At 35.3% G+C, this 25,269-nt stretch overlaps 1 protein-coding gene across 14 annotated transcripts in view; it reads left to right on the top strand.

The window, feature by feature from the left end:
• Window positions 1-12,075, top strand: part of LOC149806838 (uncharacterized) — a 141,463-nt gene extending 129,388 nt beyond the window's left edge. For all 14 annotated transcript variants that reach the window (XM_089958342.1, XM_089958414.1, XM_089958393.1 and 11 more), the window contains one exon: window positions 1,321-12,075. In XM_089958342.1, coding sequence (XP_089814468.1) covers window positions 1,321-1,396 — 76 coding nt within the window. In that variant the 3' untranslated portion in view covers window positions 1,397-12,075. The remainder of the gene's footprint in view (window positions 1-1,320) is intronic.
• Window positions 12,076-25,269: the final 13,194 nt, after the last annotated feature.

Genomic DNA, 25,269 nt, shown 5'->3' with positions numbered 1-25,269 from the left:
TAAATATTGAATGTGCCCCAATTTGTAAAATAATTTTTGAGCCTTCCCAGGTAGAAGGTCGACATAGTGATCATTTCAGTGTACTTGTGTGTTGCCCCATCCATCCACATCCTTGAGTGACCTTGCTGTTAACATTTTTATTTTGCTAAATAATAGATGCTTATGAGAGAAGGGGTAGCCTCTTGCTATGCTGAATAACACAGACAAGTACAGAGATGCCAGCCATTTTGGATTTTTGGATATGTTATGAATATTTATCGAAAATTTCACATTTTTAATTACATGGAAGAAGTTCTTGAAATATATGAATGCAAGTTTTCTATGTGGACACATTTAGGGAGAAAAGTTTTCAGCATGAGTATGCTCAATTGCTACATAGAATATAGTTTCTTAGTGTTAACAACAGAATGTAGATAGCATGAACCTGTGAACTAGATTGTAAATAGGTGAAAAATGATGTCAGAGCTGAAGATGTAAAGAAAGATAAGATAATTTAAGAGGAAAGCTAATGTTTGCTGTTCCAGTAAAACATACTTGTGATCTAGACAAGGCACTTCCAGCATAGAGTAGTCACCCATTAATGCAGTTTAGAGTATTTGTTTCATTTTCATATAAACTCTTTTAGAAATCAGAGTATCCTGGCATATATTTTGAAAAAGAAACTGCCTTCTCTGAGGAGGATGAATGTTTAAATGGATCAGCCAAATATGTTGAAGGAACTTGCAGTCCTGGAATAGGGTGAAAATATCCACCATTTGTTCTCATTGTGCCTTATTTCTTGTTACTCTGTTTTGTATAGGCTTATATTAAGATGCAGTATGATTGTATAGAAGTTTATTGTGTTTAACAAATATGTTAACCGTTCCAGACAGGCTTCCTAAATAAGCATGTTTATGGGTTGGCATCCCCCTGTACAAAATTACTTTGCAGAGTGGGGACATTTTTTAATGTAAAACAAAAGAACACTTTATGAAGTTTTACATAGATCTCACAAATCTTGTACAAATTCATTGATACAACCTTATTTTTGTTAGTATTGCTGTTATCAACGATGAAATGAATCCGTTAATTTTTTTCTTCATAAAACATCTTTGATTCTCAAAATCCAAAGGTCTCTGGTTCACTACGCATCCTGGTCAACCCAGGTAACTGGCCTCTGTGTGTCCTTGGGAAGGGCACTTAGCACTCATTTCTTTGGCAAGATATCGCCAATAAAGTGTTGTAAGTGTAATAAAATCCAGAGAATAACATCTAAGGTTTATTAATGGGAAGAGACATTGTTAGGGTGTATTTCTGACAATATCTTATTTTTCATTTCAGTGCAACATCTAGCCAAGGGGAGAATCCATCATCAAGTAGAAAAATTAAAAAAGCTGTGCGCAAAATTAGAAGATGAACACTTCACTTGTATCAGCTTTATGGAACAAGAAGTACAAGATGGATTTAGGAATACTTTGGAACATTTGAAGATGTTGCCAGTTTTGGATTATTGTGTTTTTCATGTGTTGTAATCTCGATCAGAAAGAAATTTGAAATTGTTCATCTTGGACCATTTGTGTGTTTTGCAAAAGAATAAATTTATACCTATCAAGTTTCATTGCATCAATGAAAGAAAATTTTAATTACTTTTATTAATGGATTTAATTTCAACAGGTTTGATTCTTATGGAATGGAATTCAGCAGCAACAGGTTTGATTTAGTTGCAGTAGAAAAATGAAGAAATATCATTTTGGTCAGGAACATATTTTGCGATGTGTGATGATGTTGGATGTCTCCCTTATTGTATACCTTGTTTATCACATCTGTAGACTTGAGTAGGCTAAGAATGATTTCAACTGATCTTATGAAAATGAAACTTCTTGTGAAATTGGTTTTCATTATGATTCTGCTTGCATCTGTATTTTTATTATAATGATAGGTCATAATTAATGATTAGAAAGAATCAGCCATATTATCAAAGAATGCAAAAGAAACAACTTATTGGGCATTTTCACAGATTTGTAGTTTTCTGCAGTATTTTTTTGTATCCTAGATTGTTTACCAACATTGAATATTGAGACATATTACCTCTTGGTGATGTATCTTTTCTTATGTCAGTTAAAGTTCAGCTTAAATCCGTCACTGTATAATTTGTGTTAAATTATTTTTAAATATTTAAAATCTTACCCAACCTCCCTAAAATGTACTTGTACAATCTTTGCTGATAAATAAAAGCTGTATTTTTAAACCTATTGTTGAATGTGTTGTATCAAGAATTTAAAATTGTAATAAATCAGTGCAGAGGTGAATTCATCATTTATAAGTGAAAGTTCACTGAGAATCATTGATGGAAACTTTTGGTTATTTTTGCAGGTCTGGAAAATTTGTCAGTAAAGCTGCAATGTTTATAAAATATTTAAACATATACATGATCTATAATAATAAAAAAATGATGCTGTTTGCTCGCACTGATTATAAGCTTGATCTTTTCGACTACCTGCATGTTAGTTTTACAGCTGACAGCCATTCATATGTAAGCCGCTAGCAATATTTATGATAAATTATTTTGTGATTGTTTCATCTTTTACCTCTTATTATGATGGATTCAGTTTGCATATCATGCCTTTCTTGAATATATCAGACCATTTAGGGTAAACATACCTAGGACTGTCATAATATTGCTTGATACTGCTACATATATGTACGCATTTAAAAATGGATACTTCCTTGACATGGACATCAGCAAGAGATACCATATACATGCTTCTTAACAGTTACCAAATGTGTAAGCATTTACAGGTAGCCATTGACAGTTGTAAACATTGCAGCCTTATATGTCAGTTTCAAAGAGGATCAACATATAAGATCAAAATATCTAACATGGATAAATGGCTTGGTGTATGTCTGGTGCAAGTATGTTTAGACTGATATTAATGCCTCACCGTGCTACACTTCATACATCCATGAAAACTTCCATTTGCATGTTCTTATTACATGTTGCTTGACCAACTTTAGCAAAAGTTGCTTGAAGCATTTTGAAATAACTTCTTTTAAAGTATGTACAAGTTATGTCATTCTGCAATCAGAAAGTGTCACAACTTTAAAAAAACATAGCCAAACCTTTAAATGACTTTTAAAATATTGTCTAACCAATTTGGATCAAAATTTAATAGTATTCTGCTATTAAGGTCTTGCACTTTTGGATAATATTGGTGCAGACCAGAACATGTATAATCTGGACCAATTATGCCCAAATTTGTCAGATAGCAAGAACTCCAAAGATTTGATTGTTTTAATTTAATATTATTGATACAGATGAATTTAGTTGGCAGAAATGGTGAGTATAAAAACAAATAATTTTTCCACAAAAAAATACTTAAATTTTTCTCCATTTGCTAATGATTTCATTCTTGTGTGAAACCTTTTGAACCAACTTACCTTTTATTTATAAACCAGGTGAATGATCTCCTGTCCACTTGGCCTTTATGTTAATGGTAGTGTCACAATAACTTTTTCATGCCTCGTACAACGTTGAAAACTGCTAGAATATGAAGGATTGCTTTGAAAACATTTGCCGGTTTTGTCCTTGAATTTGTTGAAAAAAAATTGAATGTGGTCAAAAACGCTATGAATTTCTATGAGGGAATACAAAGTGTTAAAAACTGAATTAAATATGTATCTTTTTTTAAAATAATTTTTTGTGTGTATTTATGATATTGATTTAAGGTTTTTTCCTCTTCAGTTTTTGTTCCATTCTCTGCAATGATAGACAAAGTTAGACCTGAAGGAAATTTAATTTCTTTGAGGAAAAAACTCATAAAAATCTGTTGGAAATCCTTGGAACAAAAAACAAAAAATGCCTCATAACCTCTTTATGGCTGTATGAACCTTGCCCTCTTTTTGTGGAAATGTGAAGTCCTTAATCTCATCTGAAATCAATTCATCATGTATTTTATTATGGAAATATGCATTGTACTTGTTGATTTCTCAATTTGTCATTTCTTAATAGTTTTTAATCACCAAATTATAAACAAATGAAGATTGGAAACCATCCTATCGTGTACTTGAACATGATTAAGATTTTTTTCTCTGTGTAATCAAGAGTGTAACTATTTCACTGTGTGAAATAGAAGACAATAATTGCCATCATTAAGTTTCATGTATATTTGTGCCACTTTGGTGTCAATTTTTATTATGTGATTCCTTTTCTGACAAATTTTGATGCAGTTTTTGTTTGTATAGGAGAGTATTGAAAAATGTTTGAGTCATGCATAGAGATTCAAGTAGAAGTCAAATACAGACAAAATGAGTTGTGCATAATTAGGTGTTGTGATCATAAATGTAATGATTGTTTACATACACCATAGTTTTTGTGATTATGTTGCCAATTTGCACAGGGGCTCCAAGTGGCCAAGTGGTCTAAGGTGCTCACTGTTACGTATCACTGCCATTTCACCTCTCTCTCTGTGGGTTTGAGTCTTGGTTCGACCCATGTGGGTATGTGAGAAAGCTTGCCAGTAGTTTCTGGGGTTTTCCTGGGTTCTTCCTCCACCAATAATACTGGCCGCCATGTATAACCCATCTTGTGCTGAGAAATGGCATTAAACCCTACAATAACAACAACAACAACAACAACTATTTGGCACAGCTAAGGCCGTGAAGTGATCTGTAATCGTGCCATGATGGTGGGGGGGGGGTAATTTTCTTTCAAAGCGCTACTATGGCCTCTTTGGTGGAAAATGTTTGCTTTGATCTCCTGCTGTCCTGGTCTGTCCATCTGTATGGCTTTATGCAACAGAAATTTCTTTTTCCTGCTAGGACTAGAAGTTCTTAGATTCCTTAGGTTGTTGTTTTTTTGTAATCTTGACAAAAAATAGAAAGTTGTGTGCCATATACAAAAATCTTTATGGTCTGCTTTTTATGTTTCATATATACATCCCCCCCCCCCAATAAACATGGTTGGTAGGATTTTTGTGCATGTTATGTTTAAAAGCAGTATTTCCATATTGCCTGATCGTCATTATAGAGGCATGACTTGTACAGAGGTACATGTTTCCTTTTTCAGTTGGTTAAGGTTAATATTCCATTGTCAAATATGTGTTAAGCTTTTTATATTTCAGCAAAGCAAGGCTTTAGTCAGTCTGATGTAGTGTACCAATATAGTCAAAGAGCAAAAAATTTCACGCATATGCATTGGTTGGTAAACATTCTGCAAAAATCTAAAAGATTGTTTTTAAAATGGAGTTTATGTAGATTTGAAAATTTTATTAGCCGAGTTCATGTTTTATGTTGCATCACATTTGAGGACCTTTTGATGATCTTGGTTAAAATTATGCTTTTGTTTGTTTTGTGGACCCTTTCAACAAGAGAGAGGAGTTTCAAGAACTTTTAGTGTATGATAAATCCCAGAAACATTACATTGATAATCAGTGAATGTAGATTTTAGCATTCTTCCAGCATGTTTATAAAGATAGTAAAATGAATCATCTAACTGTACATTTTGTTTTACTATGCTAATGTGTATATATTGTAAGCATCGTTGCAAAAGTTTTCAGGAAATCAATAGGAGCTTCAACCAAAGTTTCTAAAATGTTTATTTGGTGCTACAAAATGAATGATATGTTGTAGTTTAATTGATATTTCAAAAGAGTATAATTAGAAGTGTTTTTCCTGAAAGCTTCTTGATGTAAATTTGTAAATCGATTGTATATAGATTCCTATGTATATACATTGTATTTTAAACTCATGATATTTCCATGTGCAAGTCGGGTGATTTTCTGTTCTAGTTTAAAAAGTTGGCCATGAAGGATCAGTGCATGATGAAGTTCTGTGTAGTCCTATTGCAAACAACACTGATGCAGATCTAATGAACATTGTATGCTATGACTCAGGATGTGTATTATGGGATAGTAGGTCTGGATCTCTACTGTATACAAGCAAATGTGGTGTGTAAACAATGAATGTGTATATTGTTGCATTTTGGACTGGTATATATCAGAAACTTAGACCTGTATGTGTTGTTTCATATCTCGTTTCAATAAGCTTATGGATTCACATTCATGTTCCCACTTCATCATATTTTTTACTGTATATATTCATTTACAAGTGAAGTCAAAATGGAATCCGCTTATATCCTGATCTGCCAGTGCATTATGCAGTGGCAGATCTGGGTCTGTGCAGTTTGCAATTGGAATCTACTTACATACTTGTGTATACAGTACCAGTATTGTAAGATGTACAGGTAACAGACAGCAGTTGCACATCAAGGCATATTTTAGGACACGTGATTAGTGTTACTTATCAAAACATCAAGACGAATGAAGTAAAAAAGGCCTCCATCATTATTAAAAGCTGTACCTTGTTTGCTTAATTAGATCTCTATATCTAGACCAACTAATACTCTACCTTTTTTTTTTAAATTGAGGAGATGGGGATATTCCCCCCAAAATTTCAGTTAATGGATAGACCATGGTACACATTACAAAAGATAAAGAGTTGAGTCCCAATCATAAAGTTATGTAAACCAGTACTTGGGCTCACAACTGCCTTTTCTCCATAAGGATTGTCCATAAAGGACGTCTGCAGATAATGCCTGTTTTCATACCCCCCCTTCCCTTGTCCGCTTTGTCTGCATGCGGCCTGTGGATGGCCCCATCAAACATTATACACTGTAGTCTGGCAGTGTAATAGCTGGTGCTATCAAAATAAAATGCTCACTGATCTCATCACAACATGTAGCTCAAAACAAAGATAAAAATGAAGTTTTTTCTTTAAAAAGGTTTTTATTCAAGACGCAGAACTAAAGTTGTCATCTCACAGAAAGCTAAATTCGATAAACTGTCAATGTCTTACTCCACTTCAACAAATGCAGACTGTAGCCAGTCAGATAAGTTGTGAACAACTGGCAGACCATCATCACTGCTTTTAGTTGTGGAAGGTGATGATGCAGATGACAGAAGAGCTCTAACAGATTCAAGCTCCACAGCGCTGACATCTGCCACTTCAGCTTGTGTGCTTACTGCAGGATGCCTATGAATACAGGCATGACTGTGCTTTGCAGCCTGAGATGGAAAGTACAGGCCACACTGATTACAAACGTGCATCTCAAGATCAGCAGTCAGTGATGGACATTAGAAATCAAATGGCATCATCAGGAAGTCGTGTGAAGGCTGCGGATGTACAAGAGCCAGTTGTTGATAAAGCAATCCAAATGTTTCACCATTGCTGTTGCATAGGTAATCCCTTTATCTGTGCTTTAGTGTGGAACAGGTGGGTTTAAAAATCATCCAGGAAATATAACATTGTAGTTGGTGCGATGCTGACCACAGCATGATTCACTGTTGTGCTTCACAATCTGCAAGCAATACTGCGACTGTTGAATGTGCCAATTTGACCACTCATCTGATGCTGGACTGATGTCCAGTTTTCCTTCATCACTTGATACAAAAGATGCTACCACATCAAATCCATCAATAACCATTGAGCTCTAGATTTCTGCCAGCACTTGCTGGCCTTCTGGAAATTGGCCCATTTCAACTCTACATCACATGTCTTGCCACTGCTGTCCAAATGAGATCCATAATGACTGTGAGGCAGGATCAGTCTTGATAGGTTGCGTGACAGAGGAGCCATGTGTTGTTCGATGGTGTTGTAGGCAGAGTACCTAAATGTCTTGTCATCTTGGCTCAAAACAGTGTTTTCCCATAGCGATAGCCAGATCTTTCAAGTAGCACATTATAGCTGCTGCAAATTGAGCATCCACGTGATTGCACCTTTCACTGTTTGCTGCTTTAAGCAGCTTGACAGGCACTGTGGTTATGTGATGCTTACCTTCAGTCATCTCCAGATTACTTGGAAGTAGACATAGATATGTTCCTGCTTGAACGATGCTGAAGCCATCTTGGACGAGGGCTTCGTGCAAGTCATCCGACGTTTTGCAGCTACTAAGCTTCTCAGATCGTCACAGCAGAGCAGCAGCTGTTCCGCATTATACAATGTCCATGATTGTCTTCAGCAACTGTGGTTTGTCATCTTCTAAGCAGGGCCTTCCTACATTCTGCCGACAGAACTTTGAGTCGCTGGCCATTGACTGGATGTTCTTCCGTAACTTCAGTCAGCTTTCTCTTGAAGCCAAGCTTGGAGTCCTGTTTGCATGCTCGTTCAACTGCCAGACATTTGAACTTTTTCTCCAGCTGCATCTTTTTGCTGCCAAGTTAATCAGATTTGTCTTTATGTTAGATGTCCACAGTCCAGTGGTTTTTACCTGTAGAAGACTAGCCATTTGTGCATTGACAGATTCTAACTCATTGCTTACAGCATTTTGTGCTGGTGTAGAGCATTATTTTTTTATTTACTAGACATGCATGCTACTGCTGTCATATGCGTCTAGGCATCTGTCTCATGTCAGCAGAAGATGCCTCTTCCACCTCTGACTGAATGTCATTATTTTTTATCACCACAGTTGAGGGAAGTTCCTGAGATGACGTGGTTAGCATCAAAGTAGTTGAATCTGATGCTTGGCTTAGACTGGCCATAGGCGTGGCAGTGCCAGCCCACATGCTCATCAGACAACCTTTTTTTTTAACAATTGTTTCTTTGCTTCTATGCACATTTATGTTCCAGATCAGCCATTATTAGATCAGGGTGTGTAGCAATGAAAGCATCCTTAAAGTCGCTATACAATTTTTAATGCGCAGCCATTATTGGCATCGGTTACCGTAGTATACAGAATTTTCTTAAATGATGTGTAATATTAGCTGGAAAAATATAGATATTAAAAACTCTATTATATTAAACAGTACATTGCTTATATCACTGATTAACACACACAAGTTCGGAAGGCAGCTGGAATAGAGGCTTTCAGATGTACTGTGCATAGCAGCAGTGTTATGGTATTTGCTGCTGCCAGCTGCCTGCTTCAAGGCCAACCCATTCATAAATATTCTGTGGCACAAATCATAAAAATTGAATTAACAATTAATTTGGAATTTGGGATCACCCATAAAGGACGTCCGGAAAACACTGGAATACACGCAGCAGGCCTAAAGCAGCTGTTCAAGACAGAATATCTTAACAAAACATACTAGCTTGTGGACTTCCGCAAGGCCCTTTATACCCTACCCCTTGTCCGCATTTGAACAAACCCCCACTCGCCCCATCTTTGTGGACATCCTTTATGCATGATCCCTGAGAATTTTACATCTGTCCTGCTTAAAGTTGCAGCAGTTGAACTGTGAGCATGGAATGGGGGATATTCATTTTTATATTGCTCATGCTATATTTTATAAGAGGGAAGTAGAAATATTGCAGATTATTTGTTACAGAGAAAAATATGTCATCAGAGGGTTTGGGAGGGGGGCATGAATAAGGATTTCTAGCTGATTATTTTGTATTAAATTTATGACAGTTGTGTGGATTTGCCTTTTTTGTTCTGAAGGAAAAAGAAAGGATTTTTTGGTTTAAAATATTACCTTTTTTCATCTGTCTGAGCAACAAGTTCAGCATTTCTGAGTGTCATTTTCAGAAGGTGACTTGACTGCATCAAGCTATAATTCCATAATATTTGTAGTTTTCTGTTGGTGTTTCTTGACAGAAAGGTCTGCACTTCACATGGAAATACGTGCATGAGAAATTGTTCATACACAAGTGACTCACAGAAAATAGACTCAAGTTAATGAAACCCATTGTCTTTCGGCATAAAAATCGTGGACTTTTCTATTGAAGGAAACTCTTTTAGAGATATAAAGATATTCAAAGTGAGAGAGCCTTTTATTGGGAGAGAGAGGATACAGATTTCAGAACCCTGCAGGCTTCAAGCCATTTTTTGTGCTTATATTTGTGCTGTCCTTTTTGAGGAGAGACAAACCAAGTTGACCAGTGTAGATTCTAAGCTTATTGCTCAATAACTTTTTGTGAAATTGGGAAGTTTGTGAAATTAGTGTTTTAATGAATTCTTTATTAGATAAGAAAATGGAAAGAGAGGATTTGCATGAATATACTTTATTATTATTTTTAAAAATAATGGATCATAATCTTTTTTTGGTTTCATCATGCAAAATTCTTACTTTTCTAAAAAATATTGTATTTTATTAAATATGACTTGTTTTGAATTACCAGGAGTCATTTGTTCTGGATCTCCCATCAATGTACACAGTAGTTATTGGCCTTTGGAGCTTGTGGGGTGTTCATCACTGAGTCAGAAACTGTGATGCATTTTGTAGGGAATGTGTTTTAACAGTTAATACTGATCTATTTGATATGGTCCTGCAACAGATGCTGTTGATCTTAGCTTTTTTACAGCACATGTCAGAAGTTTAGTGACAATGGATTTCTTTTTTGTTTTTAATCAGTTTTCAGAAGACTTGGGATATATTGAGGGTAGGGAAGGATTTGGATAAGCTGAATTTCTGAACTTTGATTTCAGACTTGTTGTTGAAATGCAACTTTCTGAGGGTAGAGATAAACAGATTTATTGTAATGTACACAACAAATTTATATTTTCCAAGTCTGTGATTGGAACTAGTCATTCAAACTTAAAACATGGATATTTCACCATGGATAATAAATCTTGGCATGTGGAATTATAGACAATCTAGATGGATCATGTTGTATAGATGAGTACATACAATACATTCCTCTTTTGTATTTATGCAGAATTTCACAGTCCTTGGGTTATTTACCCCAGGAGGAGTTACAACAGCAGTGAGAAGATTTTATCTTACAATGCTGAATATCTTATTATACACAGGAAGGATGCATTCAGAATAAATTCTTTAGTCCAAATGAAAGATGTTTCCAGTATCATTTCATTTGGGAAAGTATAGACCATTTCTAATAGGTCATTAGTGGATGATTTGAGCCAAATTTGTGGGTAAGGGGAAAAGCTGGTGGATTGTCCTATATGTTGGCTACAAATTACTGATGCAAATTCCGCACATACCCGGATAGACTCTTAAGAAAGATGTACATTTTGTAGTATGTTGCATAATATTTTCTCAAGATTAAAGAATATATTTCAGCTGTCATACACCCTGTGCAGGGTATTGGTAGCTAACAAATATGTTGTTGAAGACCTGTGAAAAATGTATATTGAAGACCACTGACTATAAATCAAGTGAATTACAGGGTGTAATTGATGTAAAATTCCTTGAATTACAGATTAATTTTGGAGCCATGGTTGCTCAGTGGTTAGTTTGCACTTAAAAAAAAGCACTAGACTTTGATTGCCTTGGCACTAAATAACCTGTATGCATTGCTGTGCCTTAACGTCAGATCAAACTAAAACCTATTAATTTCTCTGAACTCTGATGGTTGTCTATATTGCTGAAAGGACTTGTCCATTTTTGGAGCATCAAGTTGGTGAAGCTTTTAGTTTTTAGGTGGTCAAAATAATTTTAAAACCAATATTTTCTTGCCAGGAATAATTTGTATAAAAGGCTGAATGTAGTAGTCCAGTAACTTCTTTCCTTTAGTTGAATCAAAATAGTAAATCGTTTTTATTAAATAATCATTATCAAACCTTTTTTCTCAAGTTTTATTTTGAAAATAATTTGGTGATTTATCAATTGAATTTTCCAAGATCAAGATGGTTATAGACACATTGTAGTGCCTTTTTTCTTTAGTGTTTATTTTGAACATGACAATTTTTTTTCCCCCGAGTAAAATGATTAACAAAATAGACAGGTTCTAGCATTTGATTATCACAGGTTAGTTGTTCTCTAGAAGAAAAAAAAGATGTTTCTTTAGATGAAACGTGTAATATATTGAATTTCATTGACACTCTACTAAGAAAGGATAGTTTTGCTCTTGTGTCAGTTTGAGAAGTCCAGCATTGTGTGGCAAGTTTTGAAGCAACAATTTATTTGGTTAATGAACGATTTTGCTGCTACATGAAGGCTGTGTTATCCTGTCTAAAAAAATACTTATTTTCTTACATTTTGAATATTTCCATTATGTGTACTAAGAGAATTGTGAGAGAAAGCTGTGAAGTTCTGCAGGGCTTCAAACCCAGGCATGGTTGTAAGGATGTATGTGTATAGAAGAGATGAACAGGATCAGAGAGTGCATGCTTAAATTGAATAAAAATAATAAAATTGTGTCCTGACTTTGTTTATTTTCAACTTCTTTCTGTGCATCTAACATTTGCACACTGCATAGTACTATGTATTGCTCAAAATAAGATGACCAGAATGCACTGTAAAATGCAACAGATCATTCCAAGTATTTTAAGCTATGGACACCTCATTGATCTCAACCAAGGCGCTGGAAATATGTACTTTGAAAAGAACTGCATGCAGTGTACGTTGGGTACCAAGTTGAAAACGTTTGCTAAGAGCAAATCCATTGGGTCATATTGTTTTAAAAAATGCAATTTTTAGAGATTAATGTTGCATTTTCTTGAGTAGAAAATGGAATGTAAACAGAAATTTTAGACAAATGTCCTTTATTTGCCTTGATCCTAGACATGTTTTAAGCAAAACATTCTGTCTCCAGTTTTGCTCAGCTGATCATCATAATGAAAATTGGGTACAAGCATACTTTGTATCGAGCACAAAGTCTGAAGTTTTTAAATGGAAATAAGTAACAAAAACTGTCTTCATATGACCACCACCATCAACAACTGTCAGACAAATTTAATAATAATAATAATAATAATAATAATAATAATAATGTTGTTGCAACTTCAATTTTTAATAGCAATGTTTGATAATACATGTTGTTCTAATATTCATTCGATATTTATAGTTGCTTTTCACATAACCTCCAAACTCGAATAATCTTCAAATGACTCGAAGAATTTATCATGTACACACATACAGTAAATAGAAATAGGAAGTATTTATTGAATATGAAAAGAAGCAAATAAAGAATAAAGCAACTCCTCCCCCCAAATGGCACAAAATTGAAAATTGTCAATATTTGTATTTTTCCTTACAAGTGGAATGGAGACTGATTGCACCCATTTATTTCCGAAATCCAGTATTTTTATGTTCCAATTATGTTCTTTATGAGTAACTATGTTGTGACCCACATCCGTCTGCTAGTGGATGTGTATATTCGAACGTCCCTGTATATTTCACTTCCACTTAATATTTTTTAATAGACTGTTAAGATGGTGTATACACCAGATTTGGTTTAGGACTTAATATATAAACGACCTATATCAGATGGATTTTTAGAGCTCATGAAATTGTACATCTATTGTCTGTTAGCACAAATTTGTTAAAAATAATAAACTACTCGTAGGATTGCTATACAATTATGGCAAATAAAATCTGTTCTTGAACACAAATTTGTTTAAACACTCGTAAATTACTTGGGAGGATTGCCATACAATTTTGTGCACATATTCATCCAAGGGTTTAGGTGGTTCAAAATAAAAATGGGCTGCTTAAATATCTAATATGGCTACCAGTGGCTACCTTGAAAATCACATGACCATTACTCCTGAATGGTCGTATCGAGAGGGGAGTTTACCAAAAGAGTATTTATTGTTACGACTGTGGGCCTTTAAATATGTAACAGAAAGAAAGAGGAATCAACAATTTGAGTAAAAAAAGCATGCAATTTATTTCCCTTCAATACAAAGTGAAAATGCAAGAGACACTTTAAATACTGTGAATAATATTCCAAATACATAAACCCATTGCAAATCCAAAAATAATGTTCCAAATGAATTCCTATAGCCTTGAATGTCCTTATACACCACAACGATGCAGTCCTGAAATTCTCTTTTGAATGTTTTTCCGACATTAGGAATACAAGCCCTACTACCTCACGAATCCATCCCTTCTAAAGACGAACATTGGTCTTTTCTGCCTAGAATATATAGACAAAGGGAATAACTCTTGCATATTACCTCCCCTTACCCCTACAGGTGGCGCCAGTTTAAAACGTTTGATGTGAGCTGGCCAGACGTACTTCACTTCGCACCCAAAATCTAGTTTGGTTTTGTATTATATTCATCCATCCATTGAGGATTCATTATTTTCAGACTTGTTACATCTTATTTTACATGTGGTATACGTTATTTTTTTAAATTTCGACCATATTTATGTCAATTTTCTTACCTATGTTGACCTTGTCTCCGCCTTCTCTGATTGCGTTCTTACGGCTGCAGTGTAATAGAAAAACTTATTTGTAGTTCGTGTTTGCGTACGCTATTTATTTAACAACCCTAGAACAGCGGGTGGCTCTGACATTGTTAACGCTGTTAACTAATATTTATTTATTTATTCCATTGTCGTTTCAGACCGTAATGACGAGCAAGTGTATGAAGTACAAATAAATAAATAAAATCAAGGCCAGCGAGGATTCACATAATCCAGGCATCGCCTGTACCAAATAGCCAGTTATATGCAGCACGTGCGCTTATTGGTCAGATACTACATGGTCGACATGTACTAAGGAAACGTTCAAAGAACAAGGACCGACGAGGAATATGGAAGTCTGAGAACGCTTATGTATTATATCCTAGCATTGCGGGTGTCTCGCATTGTTAACGTCGCTAACTATTATTATTATTATTATTGTTATTATTATTATTATTATTATTATTATTATTGATATTATTCCTTTGTCGTTTCAGAACATAACAATGACGACTATGTATACTTTTGGTACAACAGGCGACGACAGAGTTGATTAGTTCTGGTCAACCTTTTCCTGTAAAGTTCTACTCAATCTTTTACTGTCCCTCCATCGTACTCTGTTCTAGCCGAGAGTTTCAACATTAAGGGGGATGAATTTCCACGCATTCTAGACAGTCCAGTGGGCGTTAAGTCTCCCCGCACATCTGAGCATGGCCTTAGGGCCTGTAAGTATGGGTGTATGGGGTTTATTAATTGGATGAGCAGTACCGTCTATCCACACATCACTTTGATGTCTACTGGTATTGTTTGTTGGCCGTATGGCTTCCATGTTATACCGTAACACGCCACATCAAACAGAGCCGTGGAATATTGGATTTGCCAGGGATCTTATTGACAAATCCGTACGTTCATATAGCATTACAGTTTCACCGGTTACGTTTCGTCCATACCTTCGGGTAAGCATTATATGGAGGAAGATATTGATCACGACCACGACCAGTAATACTCACGCACTGAATGTGGGAATGAACCGGATGATAGCTCATGTTGAGATTTCCCCATGATGAGGGCTGAGTAGCGGTTATAGGGGGAATTTATCGGATCTTGTCGAACTCGGAATGTCCACCACCCCATTTTCTCAACCGGCATACATTGTCAAGGTCTCGGTCGATATTTATGATGAGGAAGTTAGCCAATCCTTACTGCCAAGATCAGGCAATTCCAAGGCCCTTTTTCCGAGAGTCAAATACAAGCTTCCTTTATATCTCGCTGTTATAAAACTAATTTCAACGCTTTCTGTATATAATTCCCTGCGTTAGACAAGAACGCCGCTGTCGATTTTATAGCTGGTGGACAAGGTTGGCAATGAACACGCCTGGGAATAAACGGCTAGAATATCCAAGGTGATTATCTGGGCGGCTCACCATGCAATGGCGAATGCTTTTACGGCTTTCGATAACCCGGATCTTGTGCGACGGGACTCGTGCTTACGCTTTATCTCTCGCAAGCCTCATGTACTGACCCTGCGAACCACTCGCTTTGGATCGCCTCTACTGTTCTGTAGCAAGATCATCTCTACACAAAAATCACATAAATCGGTTCTAACTCGCCCTCAAAGATATAGCAGGAAGTGACGAATGCTTGATCGTTCGCTTCTGAACCCCAAACAGCGCGATCCAAACCCTATCCACAGACACAATCTGCTGATCAGACAGACATATTGTGAGGGTAGGAAACCAAGTTTCTCTTTCCCCAAGCCTTCACTAACCGCAGATTCGTGTGCCCGACGGCTGGCAGACAAAACTCTCCGTGAGGTCTCAGACTCCTGTTTTTCAAGCAGCACTGGACTGATCTTTTCCCACAAGATGAGTGTTCAGAGTGACTTTGGATCTCATTTTGCCATCCCCCACACAATTCGTTCTCCATTTCTGACGGAGGTACGGTCGGTAAAGGATATGCTTCTACAACAATATATCGAAAGGCGTATCGAAGCAGTCGGTGGAGATTGTTCGGAATCCACAACCTCCGCGGTTTTACTCCAAGCCTTTACTAGTCAGGAAGGCCAATGACAAACTCGGACCAATCATCGATCTCAGTCATTTAAATAAGTTTATCCTGCCATCAAAATTCAAGATGGAGACGGCCAGACACTTCGCCTCTGCATTCGTTCGTACGAATTTGTGATCAGTCTCTATCTAACCGACGAAAACTTTCCTATCCACCCATCCTCACAGATATTCCTACGGTTTATCTCTCTTAGCCAACCAATTTACTGTGCTGGCAGTAGGAACATGCATGCTTCATTTTGTATGTTCTTGGTATGTATCACGTACCATATATAGAGATCGAATTTTTCAGGGTAAGCAGCATGATGCTGTCTCCTTATCATTGAGCTGAAGGGGTAGAACATGACTGCATGCGTTCCTCCTTTTCTTTTTATCATCAATGTTTCACAATTTATTATTTAATATTTTACTACGGATGCGAAATTTTCTCCTACCTTTCAATTATGTTAAACTGGTTTTTACATAACGCAATGCTATCAATTCAGTAGTGTCTACCTTCAGCTTTCAGTCATAATTTCATCTGAATTTACTAGGTGGTTTGAATTGTAAACGTAGTAAATATTAAAGGATGTGAAGGGTTCCTGTTTTAGATAATCCCATGTTATTGTTCTTGTTATAGATATATTCGTGCATTAGCTTGGGTATAACGTAATTCCACAAAGTCTTCCTTAACATAACAGTTGTCATGCTTAACTAGTATTTTTTCTTGTGTACGCATTCGAGTATTATGGTGTTTGTATCAAAACATACCTAATGTTTCAAGACCATCTATATTATACGATTCAGTTGTTAGTCTTTTCAGTTGAATTGACGTGCGCTTGTCTCAGTAATATTCGGTCAGGGAGTCAGTAGTGTTGGCAGTGTGGAAGACATGTGTCCTGGTTCGTCCTGTGATTTGAGGGGTCATCGTATTCATGACATGCGCCAGACCTCGCGTGTAAGCTCTGACGAGATTCTTGAGCAGAAGGGAGGAGTTACGTTATATGAGGTTGTTCACTGTGTTGCACCATATTATAGTGCAATATGGTATCTTCAAGTTATATTGTTACGAATCTATGGTCTTCAACTATGTAACAGAAAGAAGCAAGACCAACAAGTTTAGTAAAATCAACAAATTATTTATTTCCCTGGAATGCAAAGTTAAAATTGAAGAGGAACATAGTGTTGTGAACTAATTCCAAAATAATCTTAAATGTCTTATAACAAGTCCTAAAGGATAGAATGTTATGAATGAATTCCAATAGTCTTGAGAGTCTTGATGTATCGCAATGATGTAACACCTTGCTTACCTCTTAAAAGTATGACAAATAGGAGGTAGAAAAACATGACATAAATATATATATATATATATATATATATATATATATATATATATATATATATATATATATATATATATATATATAACTGACAAGAAACAAGGCAGAACTGGTGCGAAGCCAGCCCAAGCACTTTCGTAATCTACCAATTTCTTTTTATTTCATGATCCAGTGACTTTGGAAAGGCTGTTATTTGCCGTGTGTGTGTGTGTGTCTATATATATATATATATATATATATATATATATATATATATATATATATATATATATATATATATATATATAAAGGATAATTATGACTGAGCTATTATATAAACATTGCCACTTGGCTTTTTTAACTTTCAATTGCAATATTTTAGCATGGTTAATTTTTTGCGGAACATTAATTGTTACATACTAGCGGCATACAATTTTAAGGAATTACCGATGGACAAAAAACATAAATATTTGGTTGGAATGAAATGCAATATGTACTTGCACAAAAAGAAGTGTTGTTTTATTCCAGCTCGAAACATCACCTAACATGAGTCGCACGCAATAACAATATTTTATTTTTTGAACCACAGACACAAACTATCAATTAGCACCTTCTTTAATATGTACCAGATTGTGTCTTCACTGGCTGATACAACATCGTTACTATAACATGGAGCTTATGAAATCATGGCTTTTTAATACTATCCCTTTTACTGGTTTTCAGATCTTTCCTGCCGGGGCGGCTTTACAATCATTCGTATGTCTTAATAGCATAATTTGATTTAGTGAAAATTAGTTTTCCAGCGAAATTCACCCTAATTGAGCTTTAGACAGTAAACGATTCCACGTTGAAAGATGTATATGCTTACAAAATCCCGAAATGATATCAACTTTCTATTTTAGAAGAGGTGCGGGGATAAATATTCTCCAAAAAGAAATTGATTTCCTCTCTCAAAAGAAATTATCGCTTAGATTTATGACGATCGTTTAAGATAAAGGCGAAGTTTGATTGGTCAAGGCGCCTAACACCCCATACATGCAAGTTAGTGGTATAAGACTATATATATATATATATATATATATATATATATATATATATATATATATATATAATGCTCAACTACCTCAAACGGATCATACTTTTATGTAGCAACACGTTAAAGTGTTTTTTAAAAGATGCACAAAAATGTATTCAGTACACTTGTGACCCTGAAGTTTGATCCCGTGAGACAAATTTAAATTGATATATTTCCATTACAAATAAGAAACTCAAAGGCTAAGACTTCGATTCGATATAAACATGTGCTGCATAGGGAAAAACACAATATGATGTGCAGAAGAAACTATAGTCATCTTCATGGATGTACTGTTCACCTCGTGATGAACAAATCAAAAGAGGGGCCCCGAGTGGCCGACTGGTCTAAAGCGCTCTCCGTCACGGATCACTGCCATCTCACCTCTCTCTGCGTGGGTTCGAGTCTCGGGCTTGGCCATTGTGGATATGTGAGAAAGCTTGCCGGTAGCTTCTCGTGGGTCGGTGGTTCTTTCCGGGGTTTTCCCGGGTTCTTCCTCCACTATTAATACTGGCCGCCATGTATAGCCTATCTTGTGCTGAAAAATGGCATTAAACCCTATAACAACAACAGCAACAACAAATCAAAAGCGGCCTCAGCAGGCATATTGTAGTGGCTGAGGTTATTGTAAATATTCTGTGAAACAAATGCCAGAATTTGGAATGGATGTGTTTGGATGGTCGGGTGGGGTTTTTGTTTGTTGGAGGCTTTAGGTAAAAAGTGTATTCTTGTAACAAGTCGTACAGTAGCAAGAAGAGAACCTTATCTCAAAACATAAACCAGTTCAGTTTGTGGCAAGTTATTGACAGCGAAATATGTTAGATTATTAAATAATCGATGCTTTGGAGCTACCATTTCTCTATGTTTCACAATCACATTACGTATTCAATATTCCTATATACAGTGCAAATTAAGATTGAAATGGCATATTGATCTTCGTTACACGAGACAATAACTTAATTAAAAATTAATATAATATATGAGTCTTAAAATAACAAGCATAATTTATATCAAACTTAGCAGACGTGACACTGACAAGTCTCTTATGGTATTCTAAAACAACAAGATATTGGAAGTCTAATTAAGTATTGAATCAAGTTCATACAATTCATACATATTGAATATTTAAATATTTTCAGCATTGCAGCATTTAAATATACCAATGAACACTTCAACATTGAATTCTCTCTCTCTCTCTCTCTATATATATATATATATAAGACAAAGTGCGGGTATAAGTTCTGGATATGTTGAGTGAATAGCAAAGAAATAAATACATAAATGTTTACAGAATCAGACAATATACAAAAATTCACGAAAAGCAATTTTAAGTATTATATATTTCTTTCAATAAAGGATGAGATGGTGTTAAACAAAACGACTGAATTACTCTTTTAAGAAACAATTAAAGATATGTAATATCATGGTGTAAAATATATGCATTGTACAATTGCATTTTAGTAAAAATTTTATGCTATATAAATGAAGCACACAATCGATTTAATTTTCAATAGTGAACTGAAGCAAACATGCCCTCCGTGAATTTTAACGAATGATATAAAAGATACCTAAGTTTAAAAAAGGTAATATGACAGTCATTTTGAAACAAATTGTTCTTCGATATTTCTTGTAACATCTATTTTATTGTACGAAAGACACTTGAAAAGATACCATAGCTAAATGAAGAAAAATGCAGAGTGTAACTAAGAAGTTCTATAACCAAGATATTTAAAACACCGGAAACAATTATAGTACATGATGGCTATATGAGAGGGACGAAAATTAAAAATATTCACCATATGCACAAAATCTCTATGTTAATAATTATTTTATATCTAGGAACGCTAGCTACCTAATATATATAATCACGAACTTTTCATCTGTTTCATCATTATTGTTTTAATTTGAAATATTTCCGTTACGGACTTTGAGAAAATTAACTCTATATCTGCACATGTTTCAAAATCCAGATGTGCATAATCACGCGAATGTTGAAAGCGGTTATTTGCAAACGCAAGTAATGAATCATGGAGCACCTTATGAAAAATGTGACTGATATTATGGTTGTTACTAAGTGCGAGGCCCATTCATCATGTATATCTTCCTTAGTGAAGGTGAACTCTGAAGTATTCAAAACACAAGAAGAAATGGTTATTAGGTGAATTTTTCATGTCTTCGTCTGAATTAAAGCATGCTTTCAGTGAATCAACATCCAGATAGCTCGAATGGTTTCTTCAATGTTCTTCTCTTTTCCGTACAATCCAGTATAGAGTATAAATGATGGCCTTGGTATTATACGGCATCTTTCTTCTCAGTAGTTTCTCTGTTGTAATGCAGTGGGACGTCATCTCTGATTCCTAGACACTATGGAAGGGAAGGTTTCAGCATCCCTGATACAGTCGTGTCTTTTATAATGTTGTATGAGTTCCTCCCAAACCTTGTCACACTTAAGTAGGTTCATATTGCCTTTAAAGAAATTAAGTAATACATCATCCTTATTTTATGATCTTAGTCGTTATTATGTTCTTGGTCAGTTTCGTTGTTGAATCACTCTTCTTCTCCGAATCATTCGAATACCACTACTACTACTACTACTACTACGAATTACTACTAATTATTATCTTTATTATTTTATATTATATCGCCAATGGGACCGTTCCGGTGGCCCAGTGGTTAGAGCGTCCGCCTCGGATGCGGGGGTCGTGGGTTCGATCCCCGGCCGAGTCATACCAACGACTTATAAATATGGTATTAACAGCTGCCTCGCTTGACGCTCAGCATTACGAGGTTAGTGTTAGGACTGGTCGGCCTGGTGTGAGGATAATGTGACTGGGTGGGACATCATTCTACATGTCTGCGGCATGATGCCGCAGTGCTAGGCATCACTATAAACTGCTGCACTGCAGACATCGTAGCGATATGACTGAAAAATTGTTAAAGCTACGTTAAAAATCCAAATTACAAACACACACACACACACATACATACATACACACAACAAAATTATTATTATTATTATTAGTAGTAGTATACTCCACAATAACATTACGCGACTTGTGTTGACATTATCAAGTCTTGAACCGTGATATTTGGTTGATTTCCACGGGGATACTTCTTGTATCAATTTTCTTTCTATTTTTCTTTTCCAACTTGATTTTGGTTTATGAAGTTGCGTTGCGATCATATGCTAATTACTTTATTAATAGAGCTATTTTTGATATCAGAACAAAATGATAAGGATGATGTATTCACGCAGTCATATAAAATATAAAAGAAAAAAGAAAGAGCGAAAACCAAGAAGTTTGTAAAATTGAAAATACTTTTTTTTCTCCCTAAATGCAAGGTGAAAGAATTAAAATTAATTTACTAAAGCTCTAAATGTGCTATCAATTCCAAATGTATCTAGCAATCCTAATGAGTTCCAAAAGGTATTCCGAATGATGGGCAATAACGTTTTGATTTATCAACATTACAGAAAAATCACTATGATATGATCCCAAAATGTCTTTAAATGAATTCACAGTATTTCCCTGATTGCTCTTATTCCAATTAATCGAAAATATTTCTAACGAATGATTAAAAAATGAACGAATCCTCTCAGTGAATAACTTCCAAGATTATTTTGTTCTACTTATTCGACGTAATAATTTTATTATGTAGATTTCGAATACGCTTTAGAGAGAATGCAATCTACGCAAATGTATGTATGTATGTATGTATGTATGTATGTATGTATGTATGTATCGGATATATATTACTGATTATGATGATGCCATTTCTGGCCCTTGTGAGAGCAACGTTAATCTGGTGCTGATCAGTGATAAACCCAAGGTTCTGTTTGCACCATCCCAGAGTGGGATTTTTCTCTATCAGATGTGCTGGTAATGATCGAACGGTGCTGAAGATAACATAGTCCCATTCTCCACCTTTGAAGGGAAAATAAACCGGTTTTTCTTCAGTGGTAGAAATTCCACCCCCCCCCCCCCCGCTGTATATATGTTTCCAGTATAATGCGAGTTATTTTTAATGCCTCACCCAAATATATCCTTTTGTCAACTTCTTAGATTTTCCTAAAACATTTAAAACTTTGAAATCACGATAGGTTTGAATAACATTGAGTTCAAGCATTCAAAGCATTAAAATTCAATCTTGTTTCATGTTAAGGAAATTTAGATTTTCTATTAAATTGACATTTTATAGCAGACAACCATACATTTGTCTTTCTAGGACATCTGAAATAATTAGAAAAATCTTCAATTTTTTTTAGAAACAAAATTAGATTACTACACAGCACTAGTCTTATTCTTGTCCCATAACTTTTCGTTTGCTACGACTTATGCGTTTCGTAGTAAATATGTTGAGGCTTTACAATGTGTGTACCCCTTAAATACGAACCCTGGCTTGATACAACAGTGCTGACTTTAAAATTAGAGAAACCATTCCTCGTTAATTGATCCCTAAGTTTTGAACACTGTGCGTTGTACTGAGATAGAATTACGATTCTCTTGCTGTCGACACCCTCCATATGTCTCAAATGGCGAAATACTTCCACCTGAAATAAAGAAATGCCATACTGGGAAATAGATTCATCTAGCTGAGAGACATCTGCAAAAAAGAAAGACATCATCTTTCCATGCCTTTAAAAGAAGAGCCTAACATAAATATTATGTCACGGATTTAGAGTATGTCAGTAAGAACCTTACTATTATAATGCGATATATTATACTAACATTATTGATGCGTTTGTGTCCTGCCCATATTAGTGAAGCAAACAGATTTCCAAATATTTCTGGTACCTCCAACATTTTTTAAAAAGAAATATAAATCTTATGATGGGACATCAAAACTTAAAAGTGTTAATTTTTAATTCAATTTTTATTTTATTCAATTACTTTAAGAGCTCTGGAACATTTTGAGAATTCATGGAAACATATGTTTTCAACATCCTTAATATACCTGGAATGTACAATTAATTTACAGAGGAATATTTATACTTCATTGTATTTTAAATCCTTGGATTCGTCCTTGAATATATCGTTACCTATTGCACATCAGCTCTCTTGTTACACACACACACACACACACACACATATGTGTGGGTGGGGTGTATTGTAATTTCAGGAATATTGACAAAATTATGGTACAGTTCAATTGGATGTAGACGTTTGAGTGCTTGACCCATAATGTCTTATCAGAGATGACTGTATTTTGCTTTTTGCATCGGGCAATACTTGACCAGTGTGGCCCCAGCACTGATTCTATTTCTTGAGTTGAATGTCATCTCCATTGTCGACCTAATTTCTGCCTTCGTATAAAGCACTGGTAGATGATATTGAATATACAATCGATAGATATCAGAATGTTAAGATAGGACTCCGTTTAAAATAGGACTCCATTTAAAATAGGACTCCTAGCATATAATTGTTTAAGTGTGATGGATTGAACACGCTTATCGGTTCAATTAGTAGTTATTGGAACTTGAAAAGGAAATATGAAATGAAAACTTTTATCTGACAATATCCCTTTAATGATGAATATTCAATAAAACGAATTGGTTGGGTACCACTTTTTCTATCTCTTTCAAATTGCTTCTGGACTGTTCATTTCCTTCCTCCGTTGATGCATTTAGCGCTGTTTCCTCACCCTCCACATGGCACAGAATGTGCGGTCTAAGTGGATCGCACCATCTTGAGAGCGGATTCTTAATACCTTTTCTCCAAAGTACCCTGTCATCGGTGAGTAATCTACCGTCATAAAACTTTTTCGATGGAAATTCACACAATCCTGGGCTCTGCAAATGAAATGAAATCATTAAACATTCGAAAACAATGTTTATGAAAATATATTGTACATGTACAATGTATTGGTTAGAAAAATTTGGTTTCAGTAGAGAAGCAGTCAAACTTAAACAGCCTCACGTTAAGGATATGGTAATGATATCTGGACGTTTGATCAGTGTTCGATTGATCATAACTTGATGAATATTGATGGACAAGGAATATAGATATGACTATGACAAAACATTGCTGCTATATATATATATATATATATATATATATATATATATATATATATATATATATATATATATATATGAAATTAAGTATTTTATAATTGTTGTTTTGAGTTATGTAGTCGCAGAGAAGGCAGATCTACTCAGCAACCTTTCATTCAACATCAGCTAGCAGAACCGACTTGTTCCAGCATGACGAGGATTCAACTGTAAGTAAGCTGCTGTCAACACTGTTGCAGTGGCCATTTACCGTACCTCAACAACACGTTCGTGAACAGTTTACTCTAATATTACGCCGATAACTGCAATTGCTACCGAATTTAGTTAAAAACATATTCAATTGCCATTGATATACTTCAAAGCTCAGGTTATTTTATTACTGGAGCAATAGGTTAGCAAGGATGCGAAGGCATTCACCTAATGATTAAATTTTGTTTATAATTTTTTAAATTGACCTTACGCGAGATGATAGATCTGGATATCGACAGTCAGAATTACAAGGTTTCCACTGCCTTCATTTCACCCTTGTCAATCAAGACATCAACAAATAATTGGAAACATTTTAAATACTTATCATAATTAATTAATTATTACCCCAAACAGCTTGTCAGAGAAAATTGTGGTGGTGGGCGTGAGCAATGCCAGGAGGTGCGTCTAATTTACGATCGCTGATTGGTCAATTGATCAGCATGATTGACAAGTGGCTATAGGTCAATTATTCATTGATGGGACTTCGGACATTTTGTTCAGT

This window comes from Sinohyriopsis cumingii, chromosome 1 (genome assembly GCF_028554795.1).
Source record: "Sinohyriopsis cumingii isolate HCF-2022 chromosome 1, ASM2855479v2, whole genome shotgun sequence".
In the NCBI taxonomy this organism is placed as follows: domain Eukaryota; kingdom Metazoa; phylum Mollusca; class Bivalvia; order Unionida; family Unionidae; genus Sinohyriopsis; species Sinohyriopsis cumingii.
Note: the sequence above shows the minus strand (reverse complement) of the source record. Positions and strands in the feature narration are given on the sequence as shown.